The 19,557-nt window shown below is 36.9% G+C and overlaps 1 protein-coding gene across 1 annotated transcript in view; it reads left to right on the forward strand.

The window, feature by feature from the left end:
- The window catches only part of PRKN (parkin RBR E3 ubiquitin protein ligase), a 652,741-nt gene that overhangs the window by 382,912 nt on the left and 250,272 nt on the right, over window positions 1–19,557 (forward strand). Inside the window, exon 7 of the mRNA XM_056488202.1 lies at window positions 9,547–9,683. Within this exon, the coding sequence (XP_056344177.1) occupies window positions 9,547–9,683 (137 nt within the window). The remainder of the gene's footprint in view (window positions 1–9,546; window positions 9,684–19,557) is intronic.

The following is a 19,557-nucleotide window of genomic DNA, read 5'->3' on the forward strand; positions in this document are numbered from 1 at the left end:
AGGTGTGAGGTGGGAAGTAAGCTGCTTTATCAAAAGAAGGGAAAGCTTGGGACAAAAGTGAAGTTTTAGTGAGATCCCTGAGATGTGTGGCCTTTCAGGCACACTCGTTTTCCAGTAAGTCTTCATATAAGTTCTGTGACATTTATATGGACAGTATATCATTATTTCATTACCTGAAAACCTGTTCTGCTTGAAGAACAGAGGGAATGGCCACCACAATTTTTTCCTACAATGTATCCTCTGTCATATGTCAGTTCTTGTTATCATTACAAACAGCTTCCACAAGACTTTCAGAGATGATATTATAAAGCAGTATTGTGAATACCCTTTCTTCCATTCCTGTAATATTCAGTAAGTGTAGGAGAGGAATAAATCCCATGGGTCTATTTCTTATTGGCTTTCACTCTACTCTGCACATTGTTTGGGTGTCAAGATCTGGTATTCCTATGGGAATGCAAAATTATATTTAGATTGATGTTAGTCTTCCTTAGAGTTACACAGATTATTAGGTCAGGTAGGCAGATTTTTCCTGAGTACTCCTGTACAAAGAGTAGTACATTACCTGAGACCTCATACATAGAAAAATTCCTTGAAAGAAGACCAGCCAGCCTCCAATCAGGCAGGATAAAAATAATGAAAATGGATGCCAAGATTAAATAGAAAACAAGCATCTAAAATTATTTGAGATTCCAGAATCTTCTTTTGAACTGTGTTCAATAACTTGAGAATTTTCTGCATATTTTTATTGTCACAGTTACAAATTCAGAAATTATGCTTCCCAAAATTTATATTTTTTTCTGGGGGGGGTTACAACTTAATTTGGGTGGGGAGGGTGTTGGTGGTGTTGGCTTTTTCCTAGTTGGAAAGCTGATTTCATTTACTCTTAAGTTCTGAAAGTTGGCATGTAGGGAAGAAGAAGGAGGAAGGAAATTAAATTCAAGTATAGAGTTGAGTGCATGTTGGGCATTTAAGTTCTACAGTTGTGACACAGGGCTGTAATAAAATCAGAAACAGAAATTCACAATATGAATATGGCATAAGAAGCCACTTTCACTCCTAGTACAATTTTTTGGTCGATATTGCAAACTATTTTCTTCAGATTACTAAAGATAATCGACGGCTTTGAACATTTAAAATCTGCCAAGTCAGAATGCCTTCTGTGAGACTTACTAGCCCAAGGCTTGTTCTTTCTTTTGAGTGGAGATGCTGATGCAGAAGGTGTTCTCAGATAACTGCATCTTGACATTTATGCTAAGGTATTTGCCTTGAGGAGGAAAGGATAAAATATTATCTGTAAATTTTAAAGACAGTGATGAGCTAAAAAAAAGGATTTCTATAAAGAAATGTCTTGTTATAACAATAGCTTTAGGGTGGATTTTTTTATACAACAATAATCATATCTTTGGTTCAGATTGAAGATTCATTTAATGAGAAGCACCCTCAAGTTATTGTTTGGATCAACATATAAATTGAACATCCTTATTTGAAAAGAAAGATGAGAAAGAGCATAAAACATAATATTAAGGTGGTGAAAGATAATTCTCTAGGAGCAAATGCATTTAATGTTTCCCTCCTACCTTCTGTTCCCTCTTCATCTTTCTTTCCTCTCCCTTCTTCTCTGCTTCTCTACCTTACTTTGTTTTCCAGTCTTTTTTTTTTTTTTCTTCTTTGTGTTAAGAAATACAGTCCTAAAGTTCATGCACCAGGGTGTATTTTGAAAGCTATCTGGAAAGGAATAACTGAAATTTACACAGTGGAGACGTGCTTTATCCAAAAGTTCTAGTCCCTCCTGGAGTCCCAGGGAATGAAAAGTATAATATGATAGCATCCCTTAAGAAAATATCCAATATTCTTTTCCTCCTGTACCTTTTCCAGGGATTTAAGCATCCCCAAGAAGGCAAAAAGAGCTCCTGATTGTGTCTTCTCTTTTGTGCTAGGAACATTCTTCTGTATAATGTGTTTACAGACACATTGATTTTCACAGGCTATCTCAAAGGATTTGATTTTGGGAATAGAAAATAAGAAAAAAAATTGGCAAGATGTGATAATAAGAAAACAGTCCCAAACTAAAGCTCTGTTGTCATAAATCTGTATTACAGGACTCTTAGTTTTTAAATCTGAGTGTCCACATGCAGACTGCTGTTGCCTATTGGAGACAGCACACAGTAACCCCTGGACATTGCCCAAGAACTGTTAGGTACTTTGCTATTTTGCTAGCCTAAAAACCATGTCAGGGCCCATTCTAACAATTTAGCAGCATAGACAGTTACATTCCAGTGGCATAAGAACATTTTCTGACAATATTAATTCTACTGACTAGAGTAAAACTAAAATAAGATTACTAAATAAGGTTTAAATTCCTGAAAGAAATCAACATGACCTCAGTAGGCCCAGTGGAACCAATCAGGAGAATAAAATGCCATTAGGGTATAAAGGCATTTTCACTTTTTCATTTGTTCATCCTTAATTACTGATGGATTGTTTGGTGCTAAGAATAGTACAGGTGAAGTTAGGCCTTCTTCCTCTTACTGTGATTTCCCATCATTCTCCCAACTTCATTCGTTACCTTGATGGGTTGCTTTTTTTCCCTGAAAAACAAACGATGCTGATTGCATACTGTGTGTAGTCAGTCAGTTACTCTAGTCAGGAAGCTGAGTCTGTGAAAGGAAGGCTCCTTGGGCTAACAGGAGTGTGTGACTGCTGTGGGTGGTCAGTGATGAGTGGTTTTGCATCCAGCCTTGCTGCTAAGGGCTGGGTGCTGCCACAGAGGAGGGGAAAATCTGCTGTGACCCAGCTTTAATCTAGGGTGGGCTGGAAGAAGCATTTGCCACCCTTTGGTGGCAAAAGCTCAGGGTACAAGGGACACAGTTTTGGGAGGTCATTGAATGCCAAAGTGTCAGTATGGAGGAGTCAGTTCACAGATGCTACAAAGGGTAACGAGCAGGAAAACCAGGGTTTGCATTAGGGCAGTTCATGGGCTGTGCCTTTGCTCACATTTGTTGTCTTTTCCTTCTATTTCCGAGATCTTCTTCCTTTCTCTCCAGTGGAGCATTAGTGAGGTTTTACAAGCACAGATGGAGGACAAGGAGAAGATTCTACCCATCTCCTTTCAAAGCATGTCTGATTTGCTGGTTATTTGCTGTGCAGAGGAGCACTGTGAACTGGATCTGATAGATCACAGGATGTTTCTCCTCCAGCCTGATCACCTTCTACTCCTTGATATCATGATTCAGCCCTTTGTGGCAAGGGTGGTGATTATCTGAACACAGAGCTCATACAAGGCATGTCTGAGCAAGCAGGCAGAGCACACACATAGTTCCAGGTGCTAATTTGAATGTACCAGTGCATGTAACACAGAATTCCTTTGCCAGTGTCCTTGGGCAGCAGGTGCTGCTGCCTGCCACAGTGATCAGAGATTTTACAGGCAATAATGTGTGCCATTTCCATACCCTGAAAAAACCCTTAACAGAGTTAACAGGAACACTGCTGAAAGGAGTACTTGCCATCATGTGCACTAATTTTAAGCCTGCCTGTTTTCTCCTCTCATATTCTGGTTTAGTACAGTCAGGCTGTTTCTGGGTTCTGGCCTCTTAGCGCTGGTTTCCAGTAGAAATGGAAACATGAAAGCACATTTTAGAGGAAAACATGTAACAGAGGAGAAAATAGGTCAGATTTCACTTGCCAATGCCTCTTTAAATTAACAGCTGTGGGTCAGAATGCATTTTTATACAGAAGCACAGACAGAAAATTTAAGCTTGCACATGGTGTTCATAACCTTCATTTCATGACCTTTGATGCATCGTGTGGCAAGTGATCAAAGACAAAGAACAGGGGTTTTGTTGTTGTTGTTGTTTTTGCTTTAAGGGATTTAATTTGTTAGGTTTTTTTATAATACTGTATTTCTATATACTGGATTTTTTAATTAGCACAGCCTATGTAAAGATATATTTTCATCCCTGAAGAAGGGAAAAGTAGGCACATACCTTTTTTTTTTGTTCCTAAAACTCCATGAAGGATGGATTCTTGACTGCAAAGTCATATCACAGATATTACTTTCTTAGTACTTTTCTTAGTAGTTTTTCTTTTCTCAGGTAAGGCCTTGATACCCATTTCAAATGCCTACCTTTTTCTAAATATTTGGGGCCTTCATTGTTACTCACAAGTTGCCTGTAACTGATAGGTCACTGTTTCTATTAATCCATAATAGCATATTGCTCATTAAAAAGCAAGATTTGCTGCTCTACTTTCCGACAAACTGTATAAATTCTAAGCCAAAAATGACTGTGCAATTTTTCTATACCTTCTATATTTATATTTTATAGAAATATTAGCATATTTCTAATGGATTTTAATAACATATTCAATCAGAAAGTATCTGGAAGTATTTTCATGGTAACAAAACCATGCTCTTAAAGCATCACAGACAAATCTTTCAATAGGTATGAATAAGACTGTGGAATGTATGTGATAGACAGGCAAGCCAGAAGTGTCACCAGCTTTGTAGGAATTAGAAGACTATATTCTGATGCTGTTATACTGTGTCTATTTCCTAATTATTTAAGATCAGACAAAGTATCGCATCATGGATGGAGAAGGATACAAAAAGAGGCTCTTTCAGTCTTAGTTTATTCCTGGGCGATGGTATGGCCGGAAAGAGGCCGAGTTTCTCTGGGGTACAGGTATTCAGGGGAGGGGAATGGGAGTGGCCTTGGCTAGCTGCCAATGGGATGAAGACACAGACGGGACAGGGGCCGGAATACCCGACCCCCGGTGGGTACAAGGACACAGGGAAAGGTCACAGGACCGGAAAGGGAGACAGGACCTGGGGTTTGCAGGAAGGAGGTTACAGGATCCTGATTTCAGTTCTTATACCTCATATACCGAATTACAACAATATTCCCCTACATACAGCTCTATGAGGAAGCCACATGATGGATGACTAATTTGGCTCATTTGGGTATTGTAATTTATCCTTGTTCTGCTACAAGGGTAGAGCCAAAACTGATTGACTGCTGCTGAAGGACAGTATTTCTATTTTTTTTTTTTTGATTGTTTATGAAGTGGGAGAGTGCCTGTAGTGACTGTGTCATCAAAGTTTATATTTCCCTTTTTTTTTCCCTTACACATATTTTTTTTCAGTGATTCACCTTCTCTTGTATGGTGCTGACCTGAAACCTAAAACAGAATTACATAGAGATCCATTTAAAAATTAAATTTTTTCATGGTGCTTATATAGTAAGCTTTTTGAAGCACAGGAATATTGCCAAAATGGTAAAATGTGCTAGAAATACAGAAGTGTTTTATTATAAATATAGTACTCATAGGTGGGGTTAAAGACTCTGATATAGCAGTGTGCATTCAGATTTATTTACTGCAGAGCAATGAATCCTACATGGCTATTTTTTCTTTGCTTACTGTAATCCCATCAAGGCAGCCTTATAGACAGCTGCTAAGGTTTTTTATTTTTATTAGGTTAAGATTTCGAGATTGAGGTGAGAAAATCAAACTGTCACCTAGAAATGACCTCAAGGCGGTTTCACAGATTTGTCCAACATGATTTTCACATACTTCTACAGGCTTAGATGTATTCCTTGCCCCAAAGTGCTTCAGACTGTGGCTGCTCACATTTTCTAAAAAATAATGGTCTCATATATGTGGTATGCTGTTTAACCTTTCTTCAGTCTAGCTTTTTTCAAAACAGAGTAAAGACTAAGAAAGAGAGAAATTGTCCCATATATTTTTCAGTGGGCATTGCAAGATATATCAGCTGATCCACTGTTATATCTACAAATAATTCCTTATGCTAAGTAGCCCCTCACATCCACAGCCACTGGACTCAATCTCAATACAGTAATAACCATCATGAGATTTTTGGGGTGTACTAGAACAATCGATTTCTCAGAATGTTTCTTTTTTAAACAAGATCAAGTCTGTATCTTTATTTAGCCAGTATCCTGAGATAGTCTCTCTGAGAATTATCTGCACCTTGCTGCTCTGGAGGGAGGGAGGAAAGTGCTTGTGGACCAGAAAGCACTTCCACTGCTGCTGTTGTTGTGGCACAGTTATCCAACACAAAGCAGAAACATTTAGGGTTGCCTTTCTTTTTCATTTAAGTCAATGCACGCTGATAAAATTCTAATGAAAAGGAATCCAAGCACAGGAGTGAGTTACTTCTTATGGAGATTTCTGGTGATGCATTGCAATGTTGGATTTTCAATTTTTAAAAATGGTTACATTCCTAATTGGTGAACAAAAAGGACCAATTTATCCCTTGCTGTGAGAAACATTTTTCTTATATATTATTCCCATGAAGCCTCTAATTCAGCCAAACACATTATGTAAATGGAACCTATGAAACACTTTCTAAAATATATATCAGACTTACATTACTAGTCTGTTGTGATAGATTGAGGAAGGGACCTTGTTACACTGTGGCAATTTTTTTTTATTTTCATAATATTCCTTTCTAAAATAAATTGTGTTTGGTTAAAGCAAGGCTTCTTGCTTCAATAACCCTTGGGGTTATCCTAAATTCAATAACTTCACCTGGGCATTGTGAACATAATCTCTACATCTTCATCTTTACTGATCTCAGGAACAAAACTTTTAAACCCCTTTGAAACTAGAATTGCATTCTTTTGATACAATATCTGCAAATGTTGGACTGCAGCAGTTGTTTTAATGCCAAATGAATTTGGATAAATCTGCCTTGCATGCTGATTGAGTTTCTCAAAGCCTTAAGACACAGATAGCCTAGGCTGAAAAACTAGCAGGCAGTGGAAGAGCTGTGAAAGCCAAGCTTGTTTTTTCTGACACAGTCAGAACCCAGATTTATATCTATTTTGTACACATTGCTTGGAGTCTGATGGTGTTAAAAGGTAGCATTTTTAAAGCTAAAATAAAGATACAGTTTATTTATTTTATTTAAGATAAATTATTTATTTTTAAATACTTTATTTTAAATGTAATAATATAAATGTATTTTATATAAATACATATATATAAATACAAGTAAATATTTAATATGTTTTATATAATAATATACATTGATATTATGTAATAATTATATAATAAATAGTAGATTTATATATTATATAAGAATAAATATTAAAAATAGAATATTATATATAATGTATATTATTAAAATAATTTTAATGTTTGAATATTTATTTAAAATTTTTATTTTTTTATTTAAGATGAATTTAAATAAAGATGCAGTGTAAATATGTACATGTATGGCTGTGCCCCTTCTGGAGACATTAGTTTTGATTTTAGACAGTTGTGATTCATTAAGAAGCAAAATCAATTATCACAAAATAATTTATAGCAGAAACTGAGCATAGTAGTTCATTTGCATAACGAAGCGCTGTAAGTATTGATTTCTTACAAGCTTAGGTGGAAATATTAATAACACTATTTTCATTTCTGGCCTGGCTTTTTTAAAATACTCCAATTTTAGTGGCTTTCTCATGCGTTTCGTCACACACATGTATTTTGTCTTTGAAGTGAAGGTCAGTGTGGTGTGAATTTAGAACCAGGGAGCTTCCCAGGAAACTAGAAAGATACTCAGACACTGAATTAATACCAAAGAGCAGTTAACGCTTAAAGTGAGATATCCATTAAACTATAGACAAATTTGATTATATCTGCAATTTAAGACAAAATATCGGGGTTGTTTTTCTAAAGGTTACATTTGACTGGTGATCATAGGGAATTTTGCACTGCAGGACAAAATAAAAAACTGCTCCTCTAGTTCTCCATTTGGTGGCCATCCAGAGCTAAACTCCTAGAGATCAGCTTCTCATTTTGCCTACAGCTGTCTTTTTAAAATTATTATTTGGTACATTCAGAACAGCAAGTGGGCAACTAATAAGGATTAGTAATGGGGAGGGTTTATTTAATTCAGTTTTAAGCTGCTTTATTGAAGAAAATCCTTAAAACACAGAGATTATATTTTTGGAGATACTAACACAGTGCCATGAATTCTATAGTATGTACAAGACTAAAACATATTTTCATGGAAGATTAAATGCTCGTGGACAGTATGTGAAATTACTGATTACATTTTGAAGCTGAATTCCCACATTGAAGCCTTTGTGTTTTACTGTTTCAGACAGTTTTCAAAGCATCATCCAGTAGGTTTTAGAGAAGATATAGCAATATTTCTAATTCTAATGATTTTATCACAAGTCTTCCTGTATTTCATTTTGTATTCCAATACTTGTCTCCTGGAGTACCATAAATGTGTAAGAATTCTTAATTTTATTTCTAAAATTAAGTCTACTTCTTCCTACTTACTAAGAAAAATGAAATTTGTGGTAAATTTCTGCCTGTGTTTACTCACAAGCAAATTAAAGTTGTAAAATAATTCAGGATTTGAATGGGAATCTCAGTGTTGTGTTCAACTTAACACATCTCTATTTTTGCCATTTTGAGACTTGAGTTTGGTAATAGCTCTGAGAGATAAGAAAAAATGTATAACACACTTTACTTTGGAGCAGACAGTTATGTCCATGAGGAGTTAGCAGAAGTTAACCTGTACTAAAGGAAAAGCATTAAGTTTCATCAGTGTGTTCCTGCAGCAAAGGCACATTTCATGTGTGCGTAATATTTTCTGTGTTACTCAATTTTTTTTCATCTTCAGTGTCCTGGTTCTGGACAGGCTTTTGGAAACTACTGGCTCTCTGGCTCTCCTGGCTGTGACTATCACTGGAGAGTCTCTGAGTGCAGGCCGACTCTGGAGAAAAAATTGTTTGTCCTGACTTATTCCAAGTGTTTCCTCTGTATCTCCACAAGCAGAATTGTGTCAGGCTTGGGACAGCCATATTTAGTTAGGCGTCTGCATGTGTGATGGTGTCTGCACTCCCGTAATGGTCCATGGAGACACAGCCCATACAGGCAATGGAGCCAAACTGGTGATTGAGCTCACCCTACTGCAGGTACCTGGAGGCTCATCAGCTCCAGCCTGCACTAAGTGTATGGAATTTCTCACTTCCCGTATGGGTTGGAATTTATAGCCAGCACTGAAGTTCAGGTATCTCGCTCCCAAGTTGAATCCCACCCCTCTGACCAGAAGCTGAATTACTTATTATTACTAAGAAAATGCCTTTTTTGCAGAGTATAAATGGCTTCAGCCTTGAGAGGCTGAAGGCACATGGTAGTTTTCACAAATTCTTTAGCTTTCCTAGATTGTCACATTCTTATCTCATCCTACCCATTGCCATGATGTTTTATGTTTTGCCATATATGATCTCTCCTCACCTCATACAAAGAATATCTTTCACTAAAGGACTTGCTTTGGGTTTTGGTTTTCAGCAAAGTTTTTCAGTAAAGCTTTACTTCCATTTCCTCATATCAAATTCATGTTAGAAACCGTCTCCTTTTAAAAGTGCTGCAATATGCCAGGATAAATTCTATTTTTATCTATGTAACAATCCCGTGTACTATGGACTAAAAATTACTATTAAATTAGAAGTTTGAAATTAAGCTTTTTGTGGAGTTCAGTCCAGTCCTTGCTGATCACTCTCACTACTTTGTCTTTACCAGGAGTCCTGTGCTTGTGTTCCAGTGTGTGCATCGCCATGTCATTTGCCTGGACTGCTTCCACTTGTACTGTGTGACCATGCTGAATGACCGCCAGTTCATCCATGACCCACAGCTTGGCTATTCCCTCCCCTGCGTAGGTATGTTTCAGATGATTTTTTAAATTAATGGTTTTTTTAATGTGATTTTGATTCCGGGGTAAGATGCATTTTTTTAATCACCTATTAGTTTTGTATACATAGGTGGAATTATACTGTGTTCATAGGATTTGTTTAATTTGTCGGAGAAAATATTTGAATATTGAAGCGGATTTTGCTAAGCATCTGAACTGGAGAATTAACTGGATTTTATAGGACATTTATTTTAAAATCAAATGTTTGCTTTTTTCACATTAGTATTTTATAATCATGAAGTGCAAGTAGATGATAGCATTATACTCTGGTTAAAAAAAGAACAACAAAATACCTTGACCTCCACATTTTCAATTTCAAATTATGTTAATTATTAACATTTTTGGTCTGTTTTCAAGTACTAATGAAAAAGGACTGCAACAGGAATTTAAAAAAATCTTCCTTTTGGTGAAATTATTACTGATAATTATCACGTCGTTGAATGAAATGCAGTTACGTGTTTTACTTGAGTAGGAAACGAAGTTTTACTTAACTAAACAAAGAGTTAAATGGAATATAGAAGATCTGGTTTGAGAATTGATTCAATTACACTGGAATGTGTACTGCAAAATTATCAAAAATTTTGCTATGAAGAAGTATATTCTATACATAGCATTCTTGTGTCTGGGTGCTAAATTAGAATGGGAGCATATATGTTTGTCTCAAGTGCTGTATCATGGTATGATAATAATTTTACAGCATATTAGAAGCTGCATAGAAGATGGATTTGCCTGGTTACCTGAATGGCTGATAAATAAGTTTTAAACCCCACTATATGGGAGAAAATTGACAAAAGTTCTTAGCAGACTGGCATCTTCTTAATCTGAGAACACGCCTTGAGGATATTAAAAGTACAGTAGTAGGAAATATTTAAAATTATTTATTTTTAATTGCTTCGTGAACAAGCAAGCAAGGTTTCTTCACATTTCACTAGAATTGCTGTTTATGTGCTGTGTTGCCAGGTCTTCTTTTACTTACCCCTAAAGAGCTACTGCATTTACACACTGATGTCATTCTACACAATGTAATTTTTAATATGTAGGAAAATTTTCATGAGAAACTGAACAGGAACTTTATACCCAGTGTTCTTTCCTTGACCATTACATTAGCATAGCACTGTGTGGTCAATCTTAGCCTCCTTCCCTGCTCCTCCAGAAGTTAATCCATTTGCTGCTCCCACGCAAATTAATAAGCTGCTTGAGTAGAATCCTTCCTTTTTTCCCCTCTTTTATTGATTTTCTTCCATTTTCTTCTGTTAGCTCCTTAGGTTAATTAGTTATGCCAGTGGTGCAGCAGGCAGCTCATCTTTCTCCTCGCTTGTGGGCCTCCTTGCTGCTGTGGCTGGTGTCACAGAGCTTCCTCCAGTTCAGGCTGATATGTCAAACTAATGACCCTTCTGCCTCTTCTGTCTGTAAACCCATTGCTAGTCATGCTGGACTAAACTTTTATTAGGATTTTTTCATATGTCTTCAACTCCAGTTGTTTAGTTGAGAAGTTCTTTTTTCTCAGAGAGGAGGTTATAAAGTTTTCAGAAGTTTTTGCCCCTGACTGGCAGTTGCCAGCCAGTCTTTTTCTCTTTTTCTCTTTTCTGTTTGCTGAAGTTGAACATTATGGGAATTGAACAGTGGAAGCAGAGTAGGGATGGGATGAGGAGAATATGCAGGAAGATGATGCTGGGGTGCTCAGGGTTGCAATTTCAGTCTTGGAGTGGTGAGAAAGGCCTGGTTTTGGCTTAGGAAAGGGCTGTAAAGGATGCACAAAGAATGGGTGTACTTCTGCTGTTCAAGTGAGATAGAGTACAGCTGAGGGAATGGAAAAGAAGCTATTGCTGCCAGTCTAGCCTCAATTGTGTTATATTCTAAGTGTTACAATAGCTAAGTATGGGAAGACTAAAATATTGCTAATCTCAAAGTTTCAGAATTCCCCAAATCAGAAAGTTGATTTCAAAATACTATACCTTAAAGCAGTTCTAACAGCAATAGTAATAGTAATACAATTGCAGTAGGTTTTCTCTCTCATTGATTGCTACCTCTGTCAGTTGTCTCTGTATGTTAGCAGTTTTGCATTAAAAAACAAAAAAGTGCACTTGGAAGTATTCTCTTTCAACATGCTTTGCAGAATGAAGAATCTAAGCAGGAGTGTTGTAACTTCACTGGTTCATTTCTGCAGCTGTCTGAACCTAACTTTCTGATATACAGGTCGTTTGGTTGTCTCTAGTATTAAGTTATACTTGAGTTAGGAGCTAAGGCTTTTTTTTTTTGGTCTTTGAGAAAGTCATGAGACTGAGTTTCATCATACCTGTGAGAGGGAGGCATGCCTGCATTGTCAACCCCTTCCTACTATTCAGATCCAAGGGGTTTTAGCCTCCTTCACAGATATGGGTGCAGCAGCTCTCAAAAATAAATTCAGTTAAGAAACTTTTACAATAGTGTCAAGTGATTTTGTTTTCCACTTACCATGGTACTTCTACTGGATAGCATAAGATGGCATTTTTGCAGTCTAAAGTTCACAAACTTTCTTTTGCTACTGCAATTTGCAGTTTGTATTTACATGTGGGTATGATAAAGCACTATTTGACACAGCCTTTTCTAATTACCTCAGTGAATCCTTGAATAAATTCTCCTTGACAGGAATGAACACTATGGGACATGCCAAGAAAAGACCTTTCTTGTTCTGGCAATGTGGGTTTAATACATGCTATATCTAATAGAGAATGACTCAAAGGTAAAAAAAAAAAAAAAAAAAAAAAAAGGGTTTCTGAGCTTTACTGAAAAGATAGAGGTTTGTTTGAGGCTTTTTCTAAAAGGAATACAAAACAAAGTCATATTCATTCTGATGAGATTTATGTTTCAGTAGCTGACCAGATTGCACATCAGCTCTAAAGAGTCTGCATAAATAGTCTTGAAGTTTGAGGTTTGGACTTTTAAAAAGTTATTTGATCATTTTCATGTGAGAGTAGATTGACTTAAAAACTAGCACATTTCTTCCAGGCATACGTGCACACATTGCCCTCAAATTGTACAGGAGGGTTTGATTTGTAATTAAGCATATTTAAATTGTTGGCACTTCCAATTAGTTCTGTTCATTCTAGTGTTTTTCAAAAATAGAGATAACATAATGAACATAGCCTGCAGTTTCCATTAACATTTGACTCACTGTTCCCGATTTTTATCAAGGGAATGTACCAACATAGCAAGTTTTTTATATCTTTTATTGGATCAACCTAGAGGTGAAAGCACCACACACACAACAGAATAAAAATAAACAGCAGCTGCTACAGCAAAGGGTCACTGTGACAGATGAGATCAGTGTTATCATCACAAGTGTATGATAACTTGAGCTGGAAAGGATCTAGGGATTTCAGATAAACAGGGCTTCTCAAGTAGGTTTAATTTCTTGCTTTCTGGCACAGATGTGCCAGAGGATGCATTTTTTATTGAATTCAGGTATTTTGTGTGGTTATATCCTTGCTTTGCTTTGATTTCTGTTATAGGGCCTAATTAAGCAGGAGATAAGAACTGTTCAAAAGAAAGCTATCATCTCATCTGATGAGCTATGATATATCACCTCAATAGTGCCATAGCTTCATTTTGTTCCTAAACAAAATGTGTCCTTGCTGTGATTTTTGGAAGAACAACATTAATTCCTTAGTGTTCAGCTGCTAATCGAGTGCCAGGCAGTGCTCCAGCTGAGGACCAGAGCTCTGGGCACTGTAACTGGTGCAGTGACAGGATTTGCTGCTCACAGGAGTGTGGCAGCAGCCCCACCACTCAAACCCTCTGTTCAGCTCAGAGGAAGCACTTGCACACAGGAGCTGGCCAAATTTCACTGGTCATTAAAATAAACAAGTAAATGTTACAGATTATACTCTCTGCCCTTGTTAAATATCAACAAAAATCTATCCCATCTCTCTGTGTGGTGTCTTGTATTAATGAAGCTTCATGCATAGAAATTTCCATGAGTGGTGACCTCCAAGTATCTTTGAAAAAATTAATAAGGTGCTTAGAGGGATGGATTTGCATATGCATGAAAGATCATTTATGGTTATTTAGTTACTGTGCTGGGCAAAGAATCTTACAGCATTACCTCAAAGAAGGAATTGTGTATAAATATACAATGTATTAACTCTTTTAAACACATTTCTATGAACACAGTTGCACTTTTAAAATAGCATTAGACCATTATGAATCTTGGTCCCTGATGTAAAATAGACTTCCACAGCTCTTTGGTAGTAAAAACGTTGGTGATATCAAGGAAAGGCAAGGTTTTACGCTGCTGTAGGCACTTTGCAAAAATATCTTTGCATCACTTTATTTCGTCTGAGTAATCATATGCATAATGTATTTTAAAGGAATCCAGATAAAAGATGCAGTTCTCCTGATGACTGTAAAACACTATTGTATCTGGAAGTAATCTGATTTTACCACAGATATATAAATAAATAAGGTGAATTACCCCAATTTGTGTATGGAATTGCTAATAAAAAGGACTAAAGCTTTAAAGTATAATAAATTGCCTCAAGAACCACGTTCCACTGAAGGAAAGCTTCTAGGGTTAGATTAAATTTTTTATCCACATTACACACTATTTGTTTAATAACAGTATGTCAATGCAGTCATGAATCTGTGAATCATCTTTCAAAACCCTGGTACCCTTGTAGAAAAGGGAGAATGAACAGCTTAAGCAAAGTTTGCAAGTAGAAGGGAGGAGGAAAACTGTGATTTGACCACACCAATAGTGTGTTTGAATCTTTTCTGTCATGGACAAAAGCTCCAGTAAATTTCAGAAGTGTGTATATGCAAGGGGGTTTAAGGTGTGAAGCCTGAATATGTCAACAGTTTCTGAAGTCTGTGCTCTCCAATAACCCTGCTTAAAAATATTTGAGATACCTTAGGAAAGCATGAAATTTAGAAAATGGGAGTGATTATTGGAGAAATAAAATAAAATAAAATGGATTGAAACACACACATTTGTGGATTTAGAAATTAATGCAAAGTGCTCTTCAAGTTTAATATTTGGGAGCTGTTAAGTTCGTGGCAGCAGTAAATTTTCTGTAATTTCTTATTGGTATGAAATATATAGAAGCAGTCTGACAGAGAAGGGAGCCAAAAACATATAGATAAACCAGATTTTTACTCTCAAGAGTTAGTTGAATTTGTGGAAGTTTCCTGAAATAGTTTCCTGAAGAATTTTTTATGGTCTTGTGCGCTCTCCTCTCACTGTGGTCATAAAATAAACATTAACTAACAGTGTATCAAGTGCTTTTTTGTGTTCCTTTGCTAGCACAAGCTCATGAGACTAGCTCAAAGGACATAGTTAGAAGTCACAGCAGCTCTTTCATTTCCATTTTCAGTGTTGACTGAAGTTCAAGCAGTGACATAGAAAGTTTGTTCCCTCAAGTCTTTGTGCTGTTTTTGTGGCTACAGATTGCCAGCTTCTATCTAAACAGCCTCCAAATCTAAAAAACAAGCAGCGCTTGATCCCATGGTATATTTGAAGCAGGTGTTGAATTCTTCTCTGGGAACAACTACAGTGAAATCATACAATATGATACTTACAGAAATCTGAGTGGCCATAATTAAATTCTGTATGAGATGTCTTACCCATAGGTGTTCTTCCTTATCTCTCACTAGTCCTTCTATTGCAATATATTTCAGTTGTAAATTGCACAGAAATGACAGTGCACATAGGCTTGATCTGGTTAGCAATAATGAAGGACAAGAGATAATGAAAAAAATCTTGCATAGAAATTAATTTACTTTAAAAGGAACTAGAAATCAACTTCAAAGCACACTTCTTGTCCTATGAAATGAGCTGGCCTGAGTCAACATAAAACAAACATACTGGAGCTGTGGCAGAAATGTGTGTAGAGGGGTTTATCTGTCTTTCACTGTGTCCAGCTAAAACTGAGGTGAATTTTTGTCTCCACTGGAGTCAGTGAAAGCTGTGACTTTGTCCTTGGAAATGAAAAGTATATGTTCTGACTGAAAGCACTTCAGCCCATACTTGTTTAGCTTACAATGATTAGTTGATGTGGGTATTTGGTTGACAAGTCATTTTTAAGTTGCCATCTGATTAGAAAACTCATCACATACATGAACAGTAAAATCAAGTCATATGGTTTCATTAGTCACCAGCTTTACACTGAACTGCTTGGATGGGTTTTTAATTCAAGCTATTTTCTAATTCATCTTATATAGGTGGTGTTATAATAGGTACAATGATTTTGACTGTATCCTATTAAAGCCTATTTTCTCCAGAAAAATAAATTCTTTAAGAAAGAAAGGTCAGCTTCTTAAAAAGAACTTTTGTGATCATTCATGGCTGCAGATGCATTTTGAAACAGGACTATACTAGTGGTGTCCATGGATGGTGTTCCAAGTCTTGAATGGCCTTGCTCAGTGCTCCCATTCTAGTCCATAGGCAGTTAATGTTCATGAGGAAGTCTGAGTGAAAGATGGGAACAATTGAGATGAATAGAAGGAAGAAATAATAATAAATAATAATATAGGGAACAGTGGAAAGAAGGGTCATGAAGGGAAGGAACTGAGAGGACCAGAGTGGCTGGGAATTAAGGAGGGGTGGTGGTGACTATTCAAGGCATGAAATAAGAAAGAGCTAAAGAGCAGGCGTAGGTAAAATGAGTATTAATGCCTCCAGTTTCTCTCATAAAGCTGGAATTTAGCTTTCCATGACAGTAGTTCAGTAGTTCATATGTGGACTGTTCTTGCCCAGACTGGAAACACATTTGTCCTAAAAATGTCCAAGAGACTGAAGAAGATGATTTTTACAGCTGGAATTCATTTTAGGTCTTTATCTTACACTCATGCAGCATGAGGAGAAGCTGACCTTTCATGTTTGAATAATTAGAGATTTCCTAATGGATCAGTTTTTATCCAAGCAGAGGGTTTCTTTCAGTATAACGCCATCCCTGAGGTGGGCTGTGCAAGCAGCAGCCTTTGTAAGAAATCATTGCTGTCTGCTAACTTATATACTCCATAAATAACCTGCTGGGACCAACTGTGGCCATTCAGCATGTGTTTAGTCTCCAAAGCCTAAGTGATTAATATTCCCTGAGTCACTTTCTGAGCCTTGGTCTCCCACATGGCAGCATGTAGAGCTGCTGCCGTATCACACAACCAGCTAAGGACATTTCCCTTCAAGAAGGAGTTGGCTTTAATTAAATTTCTGTGTCTGGGAAGTGAAAATCTAATTTTCTTTTTGACATTTTCTATATTACTACTTAGACAAAATTATGAAAATAATTAATCCCTGTGAAGCAGACATCAGCATTATAAGGGGTAAAAAAATATTGCATATAAATAATACTACTAATCACCAATCTGTTATAATTTATTGATGCAAGGTCTTATTAAAACTCCTAAATCAGATTTGTTCTTCTTGTAGCAGATGTGTCAAATGATTGCACAATGTAGGTGCAAGTGAGGGTTATAAAAAGTAACATGGTTCAAACTGCTTCTCAATAAATTATATCTCCCCAGAAATGTATTTCAAGACAACAAATGAATGGGGGAAAGGAGATAAGGTGTGTAATTTAGGGAAGAGATTTTGATTGTTTATCTGGGTCAAATTCAGTCCAGTATAATGGTGAATGAAACTGTTTAGGGATGAAAGGTCTGTATGCAATAACAATATTCTCATTCTGGCCCATAAGGAATCCTTTTTCACATTATAAAAGCCATCATATCACCTGGTGTCATTTGCTAGCCTTCTTTCCTTCCCTTCCTATGAGCATAGAAATTATTAACTATAATTATCTGTTGCTTATAGAAATTTGCCACCATATGATAAAATAATAACTTATTATTAACTATTGAAATTTATCCATGAGCAGTTGCAGTGAGCAAGGTATGCAAAGGTATTAACAGGAAAAGTGTGAATACTGAAAGTTAAATTGTTAGTGAAGGACATGACTAAAATATTATTCATAAGATTACATAATTTGTGAAATGTTAAGCCTTAGATGTCTTGAGCAGGCCTAAACTGAAGATGAATCCTATAATCCATTTATTTATAACAGAGATCAGAATGTTAGGAAACAGTCATATTTGAAAGTGAGACCATCTCTCAGCATCCCAGCGAGCACACTATCTGCCTGTCAGTCAGTACCTGTTTTCTTCTCTTCTCTGTTACCCTTTGCCCTACATGTCTCTTTTTAAACCTCATAAAAAATGAGGTGCTGCTATAAAAGCAATGACCTGGCAAAGTGTGCAGTTCTTGCACTTGGTGCACACCTCAGCTACTTCCACCTTCAGCTTTGTGGCTAACTCTGCATGAGATGCCAGGTGCTTTAAGAATCTTTTACTGTTAGGCTTTTACAGAAATAACCAAAATACTCATGACAGAGTTTGACTGTTTTAATACTAAAGTGGAAATCTGAAGAAATTCTCATCCTTATTTAAGAGATTTGGTTGTGACTGTGAATTCATATATATCCTGTATAAAACATATAAATGTGAAACATATGTGCCATAGCTAGGTGTGAAACATAAGTGGCTGAGTTGAAGGTGTTAAAAACCAGACAAATGACACAACTGGGAAATACAGTGACAAGATGTGCCCATTAGAATTCTCCTGCTTAGTTATTCTGATTTCTTCCTCTACTTGTTCCTTTTCTTTATTTTTCCCCAAAAAAAAATGCCTGTCTTGATTCTACATTATTTCTTTTTATGATTTATTTATTTATTGGTTTCTGAGAAGTAAAATATATTTTCTATTCTGTCCTTCATTGCCATTCCTTTTGTTGTCTGCCCATCTCTGTTGCTGATCCCTAAATATTGCTGGCACACTCTCTGATTCTTTTCCACATTTTTCTCCTGCTCTTCATTTCTCCTTTTGTCTTTCTTTTCTCTCTGTCACCTTGTCATGCCTTTCCATCTCCTGCCCTCTTTTATTCTGATTGAGATTCTTAGTCACTCTTGATCTCTTCTGTAAGGACCACAAAGCAGTGAGGCCTTTGGGCAGATGAAAGCATAAGGAAAACTGACTCTGGAGGTGGAGTAATGAAAAGGAGTCACTTCTGAGGGTCATTCTTTTGTCTGTGATCACTAGAAAAAGGGCATGTGGTATTGTCCCTCAGCTGCATAGGAGAACCAGCTAGGTCTTATAGCCTGCCCTTTTTCTTTCCCACCTGGTGAGCAGGAATATTCACAGGCACGTGTTGAATGCCTGGCACTGTGGCTGTGTGTCCCCTGGAGAGAGGCAATGGGAGTAGTGGCAAGTGAAGGTTGGTACGCTCTGGCAACTTGGCCCAAGACAGCTGCTTGGGAGAGAGAGCCTTGTGTCAAATGGAGGGTGGGGCTCAAAGGCTTGATTATTAAAAACACCTTCCCTTCATTATCCTTACCAGGTAAAAAACAGCTAATAAGAATTTGGGGTTTTTTTTTTCTCTTTTCTTCTGTAGCCTTGCAAGCACATAACCACGCATAAGCTCAGCCTTCGGCAGAATTTCTGGCCAGCTAAAACATGAACTAAACTACTAAAAACTTCTTTAGTTTGTTTTGTACTGTGTTTGGAAAATGAAAGAGTGCAATGCCAGGTACGAAGGAGGCTCAGCTTGTCATTAAATGGGCTCCCTGGCACATTTGGTGATCCATGGCCCCTAGTAATATCTGCTGTTGACATCCCTGCTGGAGGAAGGCTGGAAATTATGGAGGCGTTTTTGGTAATAACTGCTAGCAGGGAGACAGTATTTACCAGGAGTCTGCGAATGAGACTCTCAGGTAAATAATAAGCATTTTAGAAAAACAACCTAATTATGTATTTAATCGCTTGGAGCCGTTCCATTTCACTTGGGAAAATACTGTGCATTTTGTAAATCTGC

Source organism: Oenanthe melanoleuca, chromosome 3, assembly GCF_029582105.1.
Source record: "Oenanthe melanoleuca isolate GR-GAL-2019-014 chromosome 3, OMel1.0, whole genome shotgun sequence".
NCBI classification, from domain to species: domain Eukaryota; kingdom Metazoa; phylum Chordata; class Aves; order Passeriformes; family Muscicapidae; genus Oenanthe; species Oenanthe melanoleuca.